Below are 21,430 nucleotides of genomic sequence, written 5' to 3' on the forward strand. Positions count from 1 at the left end.
TGCTGCTTGGCCTGCTGTGTTCATCCAGCTCTACACTTTGTTATCTAAGATTCTCCAGCATCAGCAGTTCCTACTATCTGTAAAGTTAATGGTAGTTGTCTTTTCCCTAGGACGGGTGATTTCAAGACTAGGGGGCACATTTTTAAGGTGAGATGAGAGAAATTAAAAAAAAAACACGAGAGGCAATTACTTTACACAGAGGGTGGTTTGTGTGTGGAATGAACTTCCTGAGGAAGTGGTGGATACGGGCACAATTACAATGTTTAAAAGCCATTTGGATAGATACATGAATAGGAAAGGTTTGGAGGGATATGGGCCAGGAGCAGACAAGTGGAACTAGTTTAGTTTGGGATTATGTTCAGCATGAACTGGTTGAACTGAAGAGTCTGTTTCCATGCTGTATGACTCTATTAACCTATGGAGGGAGTAGATTCCCCTTTGGTTCTTGTACTTGGTTCTTTCCAGTGGATGGTGAGGAATGAGTCTGATTGTTGAAAGGGATAATCCTGTGAGTGTGACTACACCAGGCTGCTGCTTCATTGGTTCTCCCAATTTGAGCACAATCCCCAGATATTGGTGAAGAGGGCTTTGCAGGGTTGACCGGACTGCACATATCCCCATATCTGACCCTTAGGTCGGTGCCTGTTGGTCCGAATGGTTTGCGTACTGGTTTGATACAACGGAAATGGCTTGCGAGATGATTTGAGAGGGCAATTAAAAGTTAAACACATTGATATAGATAAAGTGAATGTCGAGGGTCTTTTCCCTTGGGTGGAGGGAGTTCAACACTATGGAGCATATTTTTTAAGGTGAGAGCAGACAGATTTAAAAAGGACATGAGGGGCAACTTTTTTATTCAGAGTGGTTCATGTGTGGAATGAACTGCCAGAGAAAGTGGTGGATGCAGGTACAGTAACAACGAGTAAACGATATTTGGGTAAGTTCATGAATAGGAAAGGTTTGGAGGGATATGGGCTTGGCGGAGGCAGTTGGGACTAATTTATCTTGGGGACATGGTCAGCATGGACTGGTTGGACCAAAGGGTCTTTTTCCATGCTGTCTAACTCTATGACCCTACACGGGTTTGGAGTCACATAGATGCCAGACTGGGCAGGGACAATTGATTTCAATCCTGAAAGGATATCAGAAAACCAAATGAGTTTGTAACAACAATCCCATAGTTTCATGGCCCAAGTTACTGGGAGGAGTATTTTATTCCAGATTTGTTCATTAATTGAATTTAAATCTCCCCAGCTGCTGTGGAGGATTTGAATTCATGTCTGTATTGATTAGTGCTAGTCTCTGAAGAAACAGTGACTCTTCTATCCTACCCCATTTAATACGAAAGTGTGATGCATTTGTGGGTAAATTTCAAGTCCCATTTCTGTAATAAGTTGAACGTTTTATACACATAAAATATAATAATGCTGCGAGTCTGCATTCCCATTCTACATTTGAAGCCAAATCAGGCAGGTCAAAATCTAACACAACCCTTCCTTGAAGAGTGTCTCTAGGGGCAAGTATTCCTTTCAGAAGGACACATGTACCTTTTCAAAGATCAATACAAATCTTTACCATCAGGTTCAATTTATTCATACGAACCCAGGTGGTTACTAGACTTTTCTGTCACTATGCAAATTGATGCAGAGGTAGATCAACTGAAGAAAACACTGGAGAATAAACCAAAAATGTTAGAGATGGCAATATTTGTACTGGCAATGGCTTCAATTCATCAACGTTCAGTGACATCATGCACAATTGTGCAACTGCAGTGCTGTTAGACTAATAAAAAATACTACATAGAAATCTGCAGATGTGCTACAGTTAATATAATGTAGGCTGCATTCAAATTGCCTTTATTATTCAAACTGCAGAGTGCTCAACCAATCACAGACAAGTTACAGCTCCATAAATGTCAGCCATGCTTCTCCTGATATGATCTGTACATTTTCTTTTAATGCCAAAGGTGACCTAGTGGGATAATGATTTATTCTGCGTGGCATCCAACTGTCTCTCTGGCAGATTTAAACCAGATCCCAAAACAACAAATTTCACTAGGCAATACTGGGCTGACAAAAAGCAAATTCAATTTAATGCTTAAAAGTGTGGGTATTAGAATTTTTGTGTTTGCAGCATGGTAATGTTCTGCTCTCATGTCATCTATCGTCATTCCCAGATCCTCTCCATCTTTTAATCTGTCACTTCAGTACCTATAATTTGTATATTGTCACGAAGATGACCTACATTTAATGTTACTTCCAGGGTTTGAGTCTTAAAGGATTATATAATTTATTTCAAATTTGTGAATATACCAGGTGTGGCCTCTTTAAAAGATGTCACTGAAAGTTCACTGTGGACAATGGAGACTTTTTTTCAGACAACGCTTCCTAGAAATCACAAGACTGGTGATGACTGCTTACTTTGCTGTGACTCCTGATGGGGCTGTTTTTGAACAGTGACAGGTTTGGAGAGGGTTTTTGTTTCATCTGGTTCATTTGGAAGAAAGCCTGCTAAGAACCAGCTGAGTTGGAGGAAAGCCTGTTCAGCTACCCAGCTGACATCTCCCATCTCTGGGAAGGAAATCTTCCACATCAGTTCAGGGTGAAATCCATCAGATCGATCTGACCTTGAACTGAGATGGATTTCTTTCCCCCAGAGATAGGAGAGATCATGCTAGACAGCTTGTTCTTAGCTGGCTTTCCTCTAACTCAGCTTGTTCTTGAAAGAATGATTGCTAGAACATCTAAAAATTGTATTTCCTAGGCAAGTTTATCTGCAAGACTTCAGAGACAACAGGATACAACTAGAGAACTGATTACACGCGTATTCACACTAGAATAAGAGACTCCAGAACATTCCATGCTTTATCCTTCTCCCTCCCATGAATAACCAATTGGCCCAAGTGCTTTCACTTTTGTTTAGAAAGACAATCTTTGCAAAGAAATCAATTTTTTCTCCCACTCTTCCTGATGATTGAATGTGTGTGTTATATTTAAAACAAGAAGCTTTCATACTTCTACTTTACTGACTGTGTATGGTGATCAACAACAATTGCATTGTTAGTGAGCAGGCTTCATTTTGATGGTAAGCTAATGATTACATTTATCGTGACACTTGGTTGATACACTTTGATGTTCACAACAAGTCATAAGTAAAGTTTTTAAATGGTAACATTGATGACTGTAAAAAGTGCTTAAGATATGACCCATGGAATAATGGGGCTGGTGTAACATTGCACTCTACCAGCAGAGAACTTATCAATATGCACTTTTAATTTCAACTAACAAGCGGTTTTGATGAGTGATGGTCCTTTCCTGTAAATTAAGAACAATGAGGTGTTTGGTTCGGCCTAGTTCTTTATTGAGCTTGCATTGTGTGAGATAAAGAAATTGGTGTGATTTGGGGCAACCACAGCCTTACAGCACAGACTAAACTCAAAATGAACAAAGCTTCTGTGTGGCGCTGAGTCAAGGGTCCTGTATCACCATTCACATATGCCTTCTAGCACACGTCATTTTGTGCAGACCCTGCAACATCCTCAACTGGCTGGACTGCATCATAAACATTAATGCCCTAGAAACAGCCAACTGCATTGGGGTAGGTCACATTGTCCAAATAGATGACAATCGCTTGTCCAAGATTGTCCTGTATGGAGAGCCAACTACTGGTAAAGGGAGATGAGGAGCCTCAGACAAATGCTTCAGGGACTCCCTGAAGACAACCCCCTCTGTGTGCCACATTGCCAATTGCTCGTGAAAAACACAGGCCATAGACAGTGATGCTGGGAGATGTTACATTGGGAGGATTGCAGACACCTTTGGCACAGAATGAAGAACTAGCATAATAGAGAAAAAGGGTGAGAAGGAAAAATCCAATCGCACGCCCTAGCAATAGCTACACCTTCACCTGCATTCGCTGTGAGAGATTCTGTGGTTAATGAATAGATATAAGTAGTGGGCCTGCAACCAGTAGGTGCAACTTTCTTAAAATCTTCATTTTCAGAGCAATAAAAAGAGACAGAGCTTCTGGCACCAGACCCTATAGATAAAAATCAGTGTTGCTCAAAAGGCCTGGATTGGAGGAATGAAGATATCTCACAAAGCTGTAGGGCTAATGGTGATTACAGAAGTAAGGAGCATTATAAAGAAGTTTGAAACCAAGATTTAGTATTCATTGCCGATAGAGCAGTTTGGGCCCTGCATAACTATTTGCAAAAAAATTGACTCTAACCTTCTCGCTCCCCTACTTGCCTGCAGTCCCAGCAGTGACCACCTCTCCTGGTGGCACTGCTGAGACTGGCAAGGGGGCTGAGCCAATTAACAACCTGTCAGAAGTACTAGATGACTCAGACTGCCCATTCCTGCCTTACCTCCATTTTATAAGGCCGAGGTGGGGAGCACAGGAAGACCATCTGTGTGTAAAGTTCAACCCCAATGTATTTATTAAAAGGTAAATGAAGATACGGGTGAAAATGACATGAAGAACAAGCATGGAGTTAACAGCAAAACGCCAAAGTTGTCTTTCTGATATCAGCAATATATCCCAAATCCCACTGTAATCTACATTTATACTTGACACTTACAGTCTTTTAGTAGGTCACAATTCGATTTGCAATGGTAAATTTTACATCACTTGGAGTCAAGAATATTTATTCCCTGAGCAGGAACAAAGCATTTCTTTTTATAATTTTTTTCTTGCCTCATTTTAAGGCATGAATTATAAAAGAGAATCACCAAGCAAGGTTGCACATGAATACTTAACCTGCTTATCAACATGAAACGATACTGTTGCTGTGCAGAATATTTGCTAAGTGCTCCAAAATGTTACATTCAACACTCCATTTCTCGGAGGAATTTTGTTAATCTGTACACGACAGAATAAATAAATAAAACCTTTTGGTAGCTGAATACTATGTAGAGATAATGGGAACGGAATGTCAAGTAACATGTACTTTTTTAAAAACGCAATCTTTTGCATTTAATATATATTGTTTAAACATGAGATGAATGGACAGGCGCATATTCAGAACTGAAGTATCGACTCTACCGCAGACCTAGAAAAACAAATGTTGCATTTCATGCATTAAAACCAGAAGCAAAAGACAGACTCCATAACAACATCACTTTTCATAGATCAATGCCTCCCTTGTCTGTTACTAAATCCTTCAAACTCTTCTCAATTACTGCAAACTGTCGCGGCAAGATTAATGCCAGTGCAAAACGAACTCAGATTCACACTGATAAGCTTGTCTGAGCCAATTACAAAGTGAAGCAGCATGAGCATGGGTATCACTGTCAGCTCTTGACTCTGGATCCAGGGTGCACTTACATGATAATCAGTGTCAGAGTGACTTGTAACTACTTCACACCAATACTGCACTTGCAAGCCATTGATACTTCAACAGCACCTTCCAAACCCACGATCGCTATCATCTGAAAAGGTCATTTTGCTGATGTCTGAGAACTGTACGTTACCCTCCACAACACACACCACCCCACTTTGGAACTACTCTGCCATTCCTTCATTGTAGCTTGGTCAATATCCTGGAACTTATATGCGAACAACACTGCAGATTTATCTTTACTAGATAGACCGTAGCAGCTTAAGAAACCAGCTCACCACTATCTTCTCTTGGGCTATCAGGGATAGACAACAAATATTGGCCTAGCCAGCACTGCAATCTGTAAAAGGATTAAGAAAAAACACATCCTCTACGAGACATTGTTCACGTTGACCCTTGTAAAGCCTTTGAAAACGTGTGACGTGGTAGACTAATTAGTAAAGTTAGATCACACGGGATTCAATTGGATACAAAATTGCCTCAACGGCAGGAGATAGAGTGTGATGGTGGAGGATTGTTTTTCGGGGTGGAGGCCTGTGATCAGCGATGTTCCACAGGGATCAGTGCTGGATCCACTTTTGTTTTGTCTTGTTTAAGTGATTTAGATGTGAATATAAAAAGCACGGTCAATAAGTTTGCAGATTGGTGGGAGAGTGAACAGTGAAGAAGGTTGGGTCAATGAGCCAAAGAGGGGTCAATGAGCCAAAGAGTGGCCAATGGAGTTTAATTTGGATAAATGTGAGGTATTGCGTTTTGGTAAAACAAACAAAGACTAGACTTATACAATTAAAAGTAGCATCTTGGGCAGTGCTATAGAACAGAGAGAGCCAGGTGTTCAAGTACATAATTCTTCAAAGCTTGCATCACATACAGATAGGGTGACTGAGAAGGAGTTTAACACGCTTGCCTTTATTGCTGAGACCTTTGAGCACAGGAGTAGGGACATTATGTTCAGGTTGTACAGGATTTTGGAGTACTGTGTCTAGTTCTGGTCTCCCTGTCATAGGAAGGATATTATTTAGTTGGACAGCATTCAGAAGAAATTAATCAGGATGTTCTGAGGAAGGGTCACCGGACCTGAAACATTAACTCTGTTTTCTCCTTCACAGATGCTGCCAGACCTGCTGAGCTTTTCCAGCAACTTTGCTTTTTTAATCAGGATGTTGCTGGGAATGAAGGGTTTGAGTTAGAAGGTAAGGCTGGATAGGCTGGGACCTTTTTCACTAGTGTGTAGGAGGTCGAGAGGCAACCTTACAGAGGTTTATACGACAAGGAAGGGCATAGATGTGGTCAGTGGCAGGTGTCTATTACCTAGGGTGGGGGATTAGGGGGCATATTTCTAAGGTGAGAGGAGAAAGATTTAAAAAGACATGAGCAGTAGTTTTTTTACACAAGAATAGTTTGTGTGGTATGAACTTTCTGAGAAAGTGGTGGATGTGGGTACAGCTATAATGTTTAAAAGACATTTAGTAAAGTATGTGAATAAGAAATGTTTGGATTCAGGCAGGTGGGACTAGTTTAGTTTGAGGTTATGGTTGCCATGCACTGGTTGGGCTGAAGGGTCTAATTCCATGCTGTATGACTCTATGACTATATTTCCCTCTTCCAGTTATCACTAAGAACATTGCTGATCGAATGGTTAGGAAGGTTGGGCACAGACAGATAGAAAAGCCTCAGAAGTGATTATTTGTCCTACACACCCTTTCTTTCCGACCCATTGACCCTGGAAGTAGAGTGAATGGCCCCACGTGCTTCAGTAGAGCAACCTGCCCCTCGAGTTTGATCCCAACATTGACCTGGTAAAGCGCACAGACTGGATGAGGCCATCAGCGGGATGTTACTCCTGATCATCAGGATACTTATACCACTTTAGATCCCTCACTGGCTCTTCTGGTGTAACAGCTGCAGTGTTGATGTGTGACTGGATAGGCTAACTCCCCTGCTGTAGTTAGATTTCCTCTCAAAACCAGTGATGCACAACTGATGAACCGCACCACACCAATCTGCAAACCAGGGATGTGGGTCAGAGTTGGGGCAGATATGGAAAGCTGGGTGGCAGTCCTGCTTTAGCAGAGCTCTAACCCAAAGGAGAGAATTTAACTCTTATCCCAGTGCACCATAAATTACCTCCTAATCACATGTCAAATAAACACAGACCAAAGGAAATAATGGACACTCTCAAATGAATTCAAGACACAGCAGCAACTTTAAATCTCACTTAACATCCACAGACTAGTAATGGTGTCAAAGCTTACTTATAACTTAAAACTCTTCTGATTCTTGTGCTGTGTATCACTTTGGGAAATATCTACAATGCCCCTTGGGCTTCTTTATGCTCCACACTCCATTGTTGTTTTATGATTTAGACTCAGAGCTTGACTCACTGATGTGTCATTGTTCCAAAGGTAGCTGTACTGACAGACTGACAGAATAGCGCCTCATGTAATCTAATTGGTACAATAGACTAGATTATATTGATTAAAACTTGAAGATCCCATCATTATTTGTTCTGTTTATCTGACAAAAAGAAACTTCTACAAGTAAGCCACACAACCTAGAACTGGGGGCTTTTGCTTGTACTCTCATCTGCTTAATTAATAAAGTATCAGTCTTCAAATATACACTCATCCTGCAATTTGCTGGAAAAAATAATGAGAATTTGCTTCATATTGCAAAGCAGTAGACTAAAACTGGTGCAGGCAACGGACAGTGAGAACTAAGCTATGTTGATTTCTGAAGGAATTCTAACCTAACCTTTATGTTTATTCAAGTATTTCGGCTGGCAAACTGCTAAAAGGTATGAACAAGGATCAACATCCAGCGTGACACAAAAACAACTAGTTTGTACTCTCACCAAGAGTATCATGGAGCCATGAATAGAAGCTTGATTCAAGGATAAGTACTGTACTCTACACAAGAATGGTATCAGAAAGCAATGCTGCATGAAAACAATCACCCTGAGAAATAACTTCACAATGTTTCAAGCATTGCTGTAGATCTTTTGATTGCTGTTTGTAGCAGTCAGAGAAATACATTCACATTTGGATTACATTAAACTTCCAAATCTAAGCTGTGTTCTGATCAGATCTGGGGAAGAAAATTTGATTGAGGTGGTAACTATATTAAAAAGCACGAGTGATACCGCTTCACTTAAACAGGGTCCTGGACTCAGCCTGCAACACAGGGCCCTCTTGTCATGATCAAATGAATCCCAGTTATATTGACTGTAGGATGTGAACTTGCAAACAGTGGGGCATTTAGTTCAAGGACCACAGAGAATGTTTACAAAAAAAAGTGAAGAATTTTTATATTGTTATATAGCACCAATGAGAGAAAATCTGAATACCTGAGAATCCCAACGTGCGCCCTCCATGAACAGTCCATGTATGTAGCTACCTTCACGAGGTGGACCACTACAGTCCTCACGACTTTTCTTTGTAACGTCGCAGTGAAGACACATTTTGTCCAAAGGCCATTCATTCCTCCGAGCCATGGATTGCATGATGGCTGTGAGGAAAGACTGGGGGTTGAAAAAGCCAGCCAGCCACACCGCAGAAGGGAGGGCAAAGTCAGATGTCCAAGTTTCCAATTCCTTAATGCGGTTCAGGAGGTCAACAAACCAATTGGCTAGTCCAGCCATTGATGGGTAGGCTCGTTTACTCCAGGAATCTGGTATTTGATCAAAGAAGATGGCATTTTGAAGGCTCTCCATGTCACTTGTCATGGTCAGTTCTCCCTAACGAAAAAGCAGAAGGAGGGAAAGTTTCAGTGGAAGAGGCTGAACATCAAGCTTCTTCTTTGCTTTTATCGTATTTGGCATAAAATGTGGCCAGAAAAGTCATAATGAGAAATTGGTTTTGTAATTAATTAAGAACATTAACTGTGAACAGTTGTTTCAATTATCTGAGCCAAATAAACTGTCCATGTCTCAATCTCAAATGCAAAGAGTTTGGAGGAAGCCAAGAAACACCCTTCCTGTCCACGTAGCAAAGGAAGAAATAAAATGTTCAGAATGTCTGCAAGGTCCTGGCAATCAGAGGAATAGAATTCATTTCTGAAAAGGTGCAGCTCCGCAGGGTTTGTAAAGGATCATGCCAGTTAGCTTGCTCCACTGAGCTTCATCAATGGACATAGGGGCCAGTATTAATCCATTCAAAATCCATTCACTTACACAAAGTTAAAGCACGAGCAGAATCATACTCCAACATGACTTACAAACCTCATGGCCCAGCAGATTCCCCCAATCTACCACCAGGAGATCCAACTGAGTTCAACGAAAAGTGTAGAGGGGCATGCGAGAAGCAGTACAAGGCATTTCTAAAAATGTGGTATCAACCTGGTGAAACTACAACACAGGACGATTTACAAGGCAACCAGCATAAGCAGCAGTGATAGACAGAGCTAAGCGAGCCCACAACCAATGGATCAGATCTAAGCTCCATAGTCCTGCCAAATCCAGTCATGAACGGTGGTGGGCAATTAAATAACTCGCTGCAGGAGGAGGAGAAGGCTACACAAATATCCCGTCCTCAATCATGTGGAAGCATCTGTATGAAAGATAGGGCTGAGGCATTTGCAACAATCTTCAGCCACAAGACCCCTCCTACCCCAGTTATAATCTCTTCCATCAGGCAGAAAGATACAGATGTTTGAAAATGCGTACCAACAGATTTAAGAACAGCTTTTCCCGCTGTTATCAGACTTATGAACGGACCTCTCATATATTAGAGTTGATCTTTTTCTGCACCTGTAACATTATATTCTGCATTCGGTTCTATTACCCTGATATACTTATGTAAGGTATAATTTGTCTGGTTAGCACACAGAACAATATTTTTCACTGTATCTTGGTACATGTGACAATAATGAATCACATCAAATCAAAATCAGTGGATAATTTGATGTCACCAACATTACTCCTGTCCCTGTCCAAATGTCTTTTAAATGTTATCATTGTACCAGCCTTGACCACTTCCTCTGGCAGCTTATTCAGTCCATATATCAGCCTGTGTGTGAAAAAGTTACTGCTTAGGTCCCCTTTAAATCTCTCCCTTCTCACCTTAATTGTACGCCCTTTAGTTTTGAACTCCCCCGCCCTGGGGAAAAGACCTTGGCTATTCACCTTCTCCATACTCCTCATGATTTTGTAAATCTCTATAAGGTCACCCCTCAGCACGAAACCATTAAAAGAAAAAATAATGGATTTTTTTTCTGTAATGCCAGGATAAGACCCTCAAGAGATTAAGAATTTTTATAAATCAAATTTCCCTTCCCTTGCCTAAGAATGTAAATGGTTTAATTTAGCCTTTGGAATGTTCACAAAGTACCTTTAACCCCAAGTCCAGCTCCTTAAGTGAACGCTTAATCTCCGAGGTAAGAGTGTTCATTCGCTCACACTCCTGAAAAGCCACCACAACATAGGGTGTCCGCTCCTCTGCCTTGCTCATCAACTCTGCAATGTTAAACTCCTCCGGCAACTTTTCTATCACCTCGTCCAAAGTGGCCTTTACCTGGAATGCCAGAAAACAGAGGCACAGCTGTGAGAATCTCCACATTATCACAATGTTTTGAAGAAAGGGTCAGGACGTTAGCTCTCTGGTGACTGCTGAGAACATAAATTAGCAATGGATGGAATATACTATGGAGAAAAAGATCCAAATTTTGACGGTCCACAGGCAGAATTTAAGGGTGGTGGTCAGGGGGTCATTTGATCAGGTGGGAACGTTGTAGATGGGCAACCTGCCATCTTCCTACCTCTATTGTGCATATTGGGAAAACCTGTGCATACTTGTTATAGAGAGACACTTGGCAGGACTGAACTCTGACCTTAAACTTATTGCAATTGGAAGGTAATCCATGTTTGCACCTTGAACACAGGGCACTTACCTTAACTAAAGACTCTCCATGTTCTGAAACTTATTCTCGTCATCCTCTTGCCTCATCCTATTGATTTAAGTTGAGCTTTCCATTGAGAAAGGCTGGAAAGACCTTAGGACATCTCAAGATGCTCTGGAGCCAATTAGGCAACTCAGAAGTAAAAATGGTGTCACAACCAATTTGTAGCTCAGTGGTTAGCTCTGTTGCCTCACAGTGCCAGGAATCTTGATATGAACCCAACTTTGGGTGACTGCCTGTGTGGAGTTTGCATGTTCTCCCCATTTCTGAGAGGGTTTCCTCCGGGTGCTCCGGTTTCCTCCAACAATCCAAAAATGTGCAGGTTAGGTGGGGTGGCTATGCTAAATTGCCCTTTGTGTCCACAGATGTGCAGGCTAGGTACATCAGCCGTGGGAAATGCAGAATTACAGGGATAGAGTCGGGAGCTGGTCTGGGCAGGATGCTCTTCGGGAGGCAGTCAGTGTGGCCTCAATGGGCTGAATGGCCTGCTTCCACACTGTAGGGATTCTAGGAATATGTATCCACAAAGCGCCAATAAACTGCAATGTAAATATGACTGAATGCTCTGTTTTATCAATGCTGAGTAGCTATAGCACAGCTCCTTACACTTGACAAATGTACATGGTTCAACAGTCTCTGGTTACTTTGTTTCAGTCTTTAGTTATCTTACATATTGTGCTGGTGGTTCACTCAGAGAGTCTGTGTTGCCACAGTAATGTGTGTGTTTACATGTATGTTGGGTTTGCATCCTTGAAGCTACAGATAGTGATATTCGAGGCTCCAATTTTCCTTAAATCATGTCGTTGAATGGGGATCTCACCTGCTGTTATTGCCTGCCATTGGGATACATTGGAAGGATTAACAAGTTTACACTAGTTGACCATTTTACAAATACATGTTCCTTGGTCATCAAGTCCTGGAGTGGGTCACAGGCAGGGGCGTTATTAGACCTTCATCCTAAATTCTGCTAAATGCAAAAAAAGTATATAAATGTCCACATCATAGCGAGTAGTTTTTTATTTAAATTTATTCACTCACATAAGGCAAGTGTTGCTGGCTAGGCTAGCATTTATTGCTCATCCCTAATTGCCCTTGAGGACGTGGTGGTGAGCTATTTTCTTGAACCACTGTAGGAGTGCTCTGATGTATGTGCGGCCCTGGTCCCTCTATGTGTTAGAGGTCACAGGTTATAAGGTGCTGTTGAACGAAGCTTGATGAATTTCTGCAGTACATCTTGGAGACTGCTGCCACTGTGTATCGGCAATAGATGGAGCGAGGTGGTAGATGGGGTGCTAGTCAAGTTCAGTTGTCAGAGTGCTCACTGCAGACAATCAGATTTGATACAACTTGCCGCATAGCTTCTTGGTGTCACTACGGAACCTATTCATATTTCTTTCCATTGCGTCTTATTCTCAGCTGTCTTTCTTCATTAGTTGCACCTTTGTGCTCTTGCTCACTGCTGAGGTAGGGTGGAGGAAGCTGCGCATTGCATTCATCCCACATCGAGCCTGGCTACAACATAGAAATATGCTATACTTTAAAATAAACAACCTTAACATGTTAAGCTCCAAACTCACCAAAATAAAAATCTAAATTTTCTTGAATATCTTTCCCATTGCATTTGGAATTAACTGCCTTTAGAAAGATTTTGACATTTAATAAGAATTGTAGGTGCTGCTGTTAAATATGTTCTGTCATCGTAAATGGTTTCTGGTTACCTTCTGTACACTGAGCAATTGTGGAACTGACACTAATTTGCTCCTTGTTTTCACAATACCATGCTGTGTGTTAACATTGTCCAATTTTGGTTGACATTAGAATAGATTTGATCGTTTCAGCAGAATTGCAGGAACAGCTACAGTTCAGCTGCTATCTGGGTTTTTGTCAGAAATATTGAAAGGAAAAAGGGAAAATAATTTACTTCTGTATTACATTGCCTGCATGTCCTTCACCCTGTTGCCTTTGTGTTCTCAATAGATAACAGCTTCCATAAGCAGACTGAATGCGCTTTGGATTTAAATTTACATCGTTGTCATCACTGTTTTTGGATTAGTGTGGCCAAGTTTGATAATGAGCTCTTAATGGTACTGATTACTCAACTAAGCTCAGTGAAAGAATCAGGCCTGACAAAGTGTGTACACTAAAACAAAAATCTACATTTCATTTCCTTTTAAGCAAAGAGACTATTCAATTTGATCTGGTTCCTGCTAATTATTTCCTGAAACGTTCATGCTGCCTGAACACATTCATACATATTTATCCCAATCTTATCTCCCTGGTGGGGAGGGGCATGAGGTTGGAGGATGCAATTTTTGCAATGAAGAAACATGGAGGAACAGATCTCCCTTAGTTTCTGCTTGAATTAACAGCAACAGCTGATGACCAACTTTTTGGTCTCCATTTCCTGGCCACAGGAAGTTAGCAGACTTTTATCATCAATACCTCAGGTGCAGGGCAGAGAGCTACCCCCTTCCACCACTCTGGCTTCTGATCTGACTTCTAGCCTCCAATTTCACCCATTCTTGTCTTCAATCTCCCCAGCCCACCCACTTTCCCTCTCCCTGCACAGCTTCTGATCTGCTAGAGGGCAAAGGATCAGAGATCTACGCAAGGGGAGATAGCGGATGATACTAGTTTGGAATTGGGGAAGATGAGTGAAGGCCATAGAGGGTGTTTTTTTTGGTCTACTGGTAAGTGACTACATGTCAGAACAGGTGGTGATTGTAATCCAGTGGCAGGGATGGTGGGTGGCCAGATAGGGTGGAAATGGGAGGCAAAACTGAAGAGATGTAGCAGGCAACTCTGTAGGATTTTTAGGGGCCAAAGTGGGTGGGCGGGGGTGCAGGAGACCAGAACCCAGGGTGTTTGTGATTGAAGGCCCAATGTGAGGTGATGGGCGGGTGGGTGTAGATCAGAGTTTGAGCAGCATGAAGCCTGATGTCAGGAAATCAGAATTGTCAAACAGTCCATCTAATAATAGATGGATTGTCAAGCTAGTTAATCTGGATCCATCTAGACGTGAAAAGGCACTTCATCTCCTTGATCGACTGTCCTTGCCTCTCTTTAATGGATGGGTTCTCAAGGGCCAGGAAAACCTGAGCAGCCAGGGGAAATTTAAAATGGCAGTTACATAAGATTCTCAATCTCATTCTAATATTTGATGAGACAACCCACCTTTTGGGAGACCAGTGTTTCCCACCTACCAATCCTGCCTTTCCTACCTCTGTTAGATCCGGAAGGGGTCAGTTTGGAGGTATGCTGGGATTAGGAAGCAGATTCTCAACATTTTTACTTCCGACTCAATTCAGACCCATCTATTTTTGGGGGGGTAGGTAATGAGGAAGTTCGAGTCCAGCAATATTTGAATTCTATCACTGGATTTATGGGTCCTTTATTGGACTTTTTAAAATTTTGTGGTTTTTGTTTAAACCAAACTGATGCCAAAGGATATCAGCACAATCATTATCTCCTGCAGCTGAACTGTCAAAAACTAACAGTTTTTTATCAGGTCAACCAAGCATTTAGTGGGGATACAACAGGGTGCATAATGTGTGTTTTGAATATGTAACTGAATGAAAACCTCCTTCATCTGCCTGATATGAAAGGTGCATGTTCTCAGGTGTAAGATGTGAATATGGCCATACTTGTTGGACAGCAGTGATTCCCTTGCTGCTATATGCTTCAGAGTTTTGGACAACCTACAACTGCACTGCAAAGAAGTGGAAAAGTACCACATTACTGCTTTTGCCGAATCTTTCAAATCAAGCAGTAAGAAACGGTCCAATAGCAGCCTTTTCTCCCAAGTCACCTTGTCCAGCATCCAATCACTAATTACTCAAAAATCAGCTTTGCTGGACTGGACACAATATTTGTTTGCCTCACACCAGGCTCCCCAAGCTAGCTGTTCTACCTCAGAACTCAGATGGTACAAGACACTTCCATGTAGGTCATTGGAAATGCTTCAGGACTGCTCTCAAAGCACCTCTGAGGGCATTACACATCCCCACCAGCTCATCAGGAGATACTGGCTTTTGACTAATTCAGAATGAAGGTAGTTCATTCAGGACAGCACCAAGCATTTTGAGAAACCACATTGGAAAAGAGCAGATGTGAGGTTGGAAGCATAGAAACATGGAAAATGGGAGCAGGGGCTTTCAGGGGCCCTTTTGTGGCAGTGGTAGTGTCCCAAACCTGGGCAGGGAGGCCTGGATTCAAGTCCCACCTGCTCCAGACGTGTGCAATAACAATTCTGAACAGGGCGATTAGGAAAACAGGTTAATTTTTTAAAAAAGGGAACAGGAGTAGGCCATTCATCCCTTTGAGCCTGCTACACCATTCAAAATGGTCATGGCTGATCATCCAATTCAGTGCCCTGTTCCTGCTTTCTTCCCATAATTTTTGATCCCTTTAGCCCTAAGAACTAGGTCTATCTTTTTATTGAAAACATTCAATGTTTTGGCTTCAACTTCTTTCTGTGGCAGAGAATTCCACAGGCTAACCAGTCTCTGGGTGAATTAATTTCTTCCCATCTCAGTCCTAAATACTTCCCATATCCTTATACTGTGACCCTTGGTTTTGGGTTCCCGAGTGATCGGAAGCATCCTTCCTACCTTTACCCTGTCTAATCTGTTTGATCATAACAACTTTTTTTGAGATTCACCCCTCATTCCTCTAAACTCCAGTGAAAATAATCCAAACTGACCCAGTCTCTCTTCATACGTCAATCTTGCCATTCCAAGAATCGGTCTGGAAAACTTTTGCTGCACTCCCTATGGAGCCAGAACATCTTTTCTCAGATAAGGAAACCAAAACTCCAAACAGTATTCCAGGTGTGGTCTTACCAAGACCCTGTACAATTGCAGCAAGATGTCCCTGCTCATTCTCACTATGAAGCCAACATACCATTTGCCTTCTTTACCGCCTGCTGCACCTGTATGCTTACCTTCGGGAATTATTGTGTAAAGACACCCAGGTCTTGTTTCACCTCCCCCTTTTTCAATCTATGATTCAGATAAAAATCTGGCTTCCTGTTTTTGTGACCAAAGTGGGGTAACCTCACATTTATCCACATGATACTTCATCTGCCATGAATGTGCCCACTGACTCACACAAATCATACTGCAGCATCTCTGCATCATCCTCTCAGCTAGCTTTGTGTTATAGTTGAAGCCTTGGAGGAAGTGCACCTTCAAACAATCAAGCCCTTCAACCAAGCTCTTCAAGCACTACCTTACCCATATATGCCAGAATTCACAGGTCACACACTGGACTCATTAGGCATTGCACAGCCCATTGGACTGGAGTCGAATCTCATTGTCCTTGAGTTCGACGGGCGTCCTGAGAAGCAAAGGTACAGCTGATTGAATCAGTTAGATATGAGAAACAAGCCTGTACTGTCACAATCAGTAAGTTCCTGTGATTGCAGGCAACACGCACAGACACACACACCCACAGACACACCCACATACACACAGACACACGCCGCCAAGGAACAAAACCTCTGCAGGCTGCAATTTCACCAATTACACTGAGATCATGCCTGATGATATCCTCCAGCACTGACCTTACTGGAGACTGCAGGGTCGATGGAAGAACATTTCATTTGTATTCGGTCAGTAAGCACATGTGCCACAGTGGGCATATCTTGTGTGGCAAAAAATGAAAGCCCAATGCCTGCCAACAATTGGAGGGGGACTGAATTTCACTGTTTTCCCCACCACCCCACTCCCCAGTCGCTTCCTTTCAAAATCCAGCCTCTTGCATAAGGCTGCTCCAAACCCTTATGTCTATCCTGGGTTTCCAACATCTTAACTCACCTGGTCCTGTCTCCCCTTCTCCTGAGCCTGTTTTCAATCATTTGAAAGCTGGTACACCCTAAAATCAGGAACTCTGATTCCAAACCTTTCGATGTCACTGATCCTATAAGATGCCAAACAGTTATAATACGAGTTCAGTGGAACCCTTAATGAAATATGAAACTTTTGTTGCCTGTAGGTCCAGTTATTGAAACACGGCATTCTCTTATCGCCATCCATCTTTAAGCAAACCTGGTGCTGAATAAAAGGCTTCCTGTCTTTGATTATCATATTGAAGATATATTCAAGCGAAAAGCAACAAAAGCAAGCTCTGGGAATTGAGAAGATTAAAGAAACTGAAGAAAAAGCCTTTCAATTTTCTTTGTTTTACAACTACCTCTGGGACTTTATTGCAAGGATTCATTATCTTGTTTTCATACCAGTAGGCGATTAAACTGCATTGGCATCTGTCAGTTTTCTTCGCAGGAATTCAAAATTAAAATTTCAACAAAAAATTGGTATAATAGGCACCTAAAAATGTGTGCCCAGTTAGTTTATCCTATAATGAGCTGAATATGTAAATACTTAAGCCATTAATATTTAATGGAAGAACTGTTCAATCAGAGGGAGATATATACTTGCTAAAACATTATAGTCAGTGAATTCAGTGAATGTATTGATGATATTACAGCTGAAAGAGACTGCATTTTCCCCAAAACTTGCCATACGCTATTCGTCGAAACAAATCAAGGCTTGTGTAAAACTCCCCAGGGAATTGACATTTGTCACTGAGCATGAAAACTATTTATACACAGTGTTTGCGCTGCCCTTCAGATAATTGCATCTGGAAACAAAGAGAATCGGGAACTCAAGAAAGGGAATTATGAGTTGAATTTGCCGAGGAGTGGCGTTCATTAACTGCAACAATTTCACCCAAAGGAATGATTAATGATTAGTTTGACTCATTATTTCTTCAAGGGATTGTAAACCCGAAGAATGACAATGATAGAGGTCAGGAAATATGAAAATCAAGTCTCAAATTAACGTCATAGCCACTACGACCCATAAAGCATTTTGTCCTTTATATGTAGGAAATGCAATCCAACTTTGAATCTAAGCAATAGGCATCAAGTGGATTGAAGAGTTTTCATAGCAGAATATATTAAAAGGAAGATATATAAACCCATTAGGAAATCTTCCAAGTACACTCGATGAGCAGATATAATTGAAATGGCACATCAGTTCCCAGCTGCTCATTCACTTCTGCATCTTATTTGCCACCTGTTTGTGCATCTCTGCCAAGACGGCATCCTATACTGAGGCCACTCTCCAATTTCTACTCTGATTAAGCCCATGACCTTTAGAAAGCATCACCTTGTGCTGATGATATGGCACTGACATAATGGCTGAGCAAATATGGAATCAAACTCCATTATTCTCCGTTCTGAAAGCTCTGAATGTGTTTGGATTTCATGAGACACGTTGCTGACATGTTCCAAGTAAACACAAGTTGTTCCTGTCTGAACACAAACGAACATTATTTGCCACTTGGTATATGGCTGAGAATGTTGAATCATGTTGAATGTTGAACAATGTCCTTACATTCAATGCCAATCATTGTTCTACACAATCATTTCCTACCTATGCTCCATTTAAGATAACAAGCACTCACTGTAAACCTATACCTTCTATTACCATTTCAGTAACATTTGCTACTTCAACCAACAGGTGGAACCAAGTCATGTTTTACCTAAAAATCTAATATTTTCAATTCTGATTAAGATTGTTCTTTCTCTGAGATTTTTAGTCATCCATGAAAATGAAACATCCCCAGAAATGTTTACAAATAAAATTGCTTGGGAGCATGCCCAGTCTTCCATTCATACAGCAAGTGACTGGCTGAATCATAAGGGAAACAATAGGGACCTAGTTACACTCGTACTATTATTCCAATTTAGAGAAGCATTTATTATCAAGAGATAAATGCAGGAAATACTCAAAACATTCAGCAGGTCAGGTGGCAACTGTGAACAAAGAAATAAAATTAATATTCTACCCGACTGGGAAAACTTAGAAATGCTGTAAGTTGTCATAAATTATATGTTAGAAATGTTATAAGTTTTAAGCAAGTGAAAGCAGGAGGGTGGAAATAGAACAAAAGGGAAGACCTGTGACAGGGCAGAAGATGGGAGAGATTAAACCACCAAAATGTTGCATGCTTAGGGCCAAAGCAAGTGGCAATGGGAAAGTAAAGGAATAGATGTGTCCAGAATATCCGAGTGGCATAATAAAGAACAAAAGCAGTCCGAAATAAAAAAAAAACAAGAGTAAGGTCAAAACATGCAAAGTAAAGGAGGCAGAGGTTACAGATTGAAATTGTTGAACACAATGCTGAGTGTGGAAGGCTGTTATGTATCCAACTGAAAGCTAGGTGCTGTTTCTCATGCCTGTGTTAAGCTTCACTGGAATAGTGCAGTGCAGCAGACCAAGGACAGAGAGGTCAGTGTGAAGGCATGGTGCAGAATTAAAATGAACAGAAGTTCAGTTTCATGCTTGTGAACTGAACATCCCTTGTCCCTTTCTTACTATGTTTATCCCTGCACCACTGACGCTTTTGTCATTTAATGTCTCCTGCCCTATCACAGACTTTCCCCTGGTATTACTTTTCTACCTTACCCATTCCACGTGGGTAAAAGCCATTACATTTCTAACATTACCCAGTACTAATGAAGGCTTATTGACCTGAAAATGTTGACTCTACATTCTCCAGATGCCTGCCATTTCCAACATTTTCTGATTTTATTTCACATTTCCCATCATATTAGTACTTTAAACTATGATGTTAGTGATTAACTGAGCCTCAGTTCACAATATTGGATGCAAAATAACCTTTTCCCTAGCTAGTTCAGGGAAACTGCCACAAATACATTCTACAAACTCATTGTCCAGACCACCTTTGTCAATTTGATTGGTCCAGTCTTTATTAAGATTAAAGTTCCCCACAACTATTACATTGCTTTTGTCACAAGCTCCAATAACCTCTTGTTTAACACTCTCTCCAGTGATATAACAATGATTAAGGGGCCATACACAATTTCCACCAGCATTTTCTGCCTCTTGCCATTCCTAATCTCCATCCATAAATATTCAGTGAGGCTGCACGGCTGGATGAGATTATCAAGTAAAGTGGGTGGGGGGGTCGAGGGGGTGGTGGAGGTAACAGCATGGCATGATTTAAACACATGATAATGAGAATATTAAATATAGTCCAAAGATGCGCATGTTAGGTGGATTGGCCATGCTAAATTGCCTACAGTGTCCACAGATGTGCAGGCTAGGTAGATTAGCCATGGGAAATGCAGGGATTATAGGGATAAAGTTAAAGGGGTGGGTCTGGGTGGGGTGCTCTTTGTAGGGTCAGTATGCACCTGATGGGCCAAATGGCCTACCTCCAAACTGTAGGGATTCTATGATTCTAAACGAATGCGGTTTGGGGAGGGAGACAGAGGTGGGAACAGAGTTTTTAAATCAACAAGGGCAGGTGAAATGGGCAGACAGAAACTGCTGTGATATAGAATACACCCTTCAGAGTTTTCTATGAGCTTAGATTTAGGGAGGACAGACGATGGAATAGGGCCAGAGGGCAGGGGCAGGGCCAGCTGTGACAGGGCCAGAGGGTGGGGGCAGGGCCAGCTGTGACAGGGCCTGAGGGCGAGGGTGGGGGCAGGGCCAGCTGTGATAAGGGTTAGAGTGTGGTGGGTTAAAGAACAATCCCCTCTGCCAGGGGCAGCATCAAGGTCATGATTTTTGTCGCAGTCCTGCGTGGGAGTTTAGCCAATAGCTTGAAACATTTCAAACTGGCATAAAGATTTGAGTGCTTCTCAATGACAGTCACAGAATGTCCTAGAGTTTTTACAGCATGGAGAAAAGGCCCTTCCACCCATCTTGTCATCAAGCATCTGTATAGTTTAATTACATTTCCCAGCTCTTCGCCACTAATGCTTGTATGATATGGTGTTTAAACTACGCATCTAAATACATGCTAAACATCAGGAGGACTCCAGTCTCCCCCAACCCTTTTGGCAGTGAGTTCTGAATACCCACTATCCTTTGGGTGAATTTTGCTCCTCAAATTTCCTCTAAACTTGGTGGCCCCTCTGACAGGGGATTGTTTTACCCCTGTCCACCTTGTCTATGCTTCATAACTATATACACCTCAATCAGGTCCCTCTTCAGCCTTCTCTGCTCTAATGAAAACAATCCCACCCTGTCTCGTCTCTCTGCATAGCTCAATTGCTCAAGCCCAGGCAACATCCCGCTGAAGATAACAAGGTGTACAGCTGGATGAACACAGCAGGCCAAGCAGCATCAGAGGAGCAGGAAGCCTTCCTGCTCCTCT

At 41.8% G+C, this 21,430-nt stretch overlaps 1 protein-coding gene across 1 annotated transcript in view; it reads right to left on the minus strand.

Annotated features, from left to right (window-relative positions):
* LOC109910686 (dynein axonemal heavy chain 9-like) overlaps positions 1-21,430 on the minus strand; it is a 419,178-nt gene that overhangs the window by 17,332 nt on the left and 380,416 nt on the right. Inside the window, exons 64-65 of the mRNA XM_048611128.1 lie at positions 10,669-10,851; positions 8,688-9,077 (exon numbers count right to left, since the gene is read on the minus strand). Of these exons, the coding sequence (XP_048467085.1) occupies positions 8,688-9,077; positions 10,669-10,851 (573 nt within the window). The remainder of the gene's footprint in view (positions 1-8,687; positions 9,078-10,668; positions 10,852-21,430) is intronic.

This window comes from Rhincodon typus, chromosome 23, assembly GCF_021869965.1.
Source record: "Rhincodon typus isolate 14 chromosome 23, sRhiTyp1.1, whole genome shotgun sequence".
NCBI lineage: Eukaryota > Metazoa > Chordata > Chondrichthyes > Orectolobiformes > Rhincodontidae > Rhincodon > Rhincodon typus.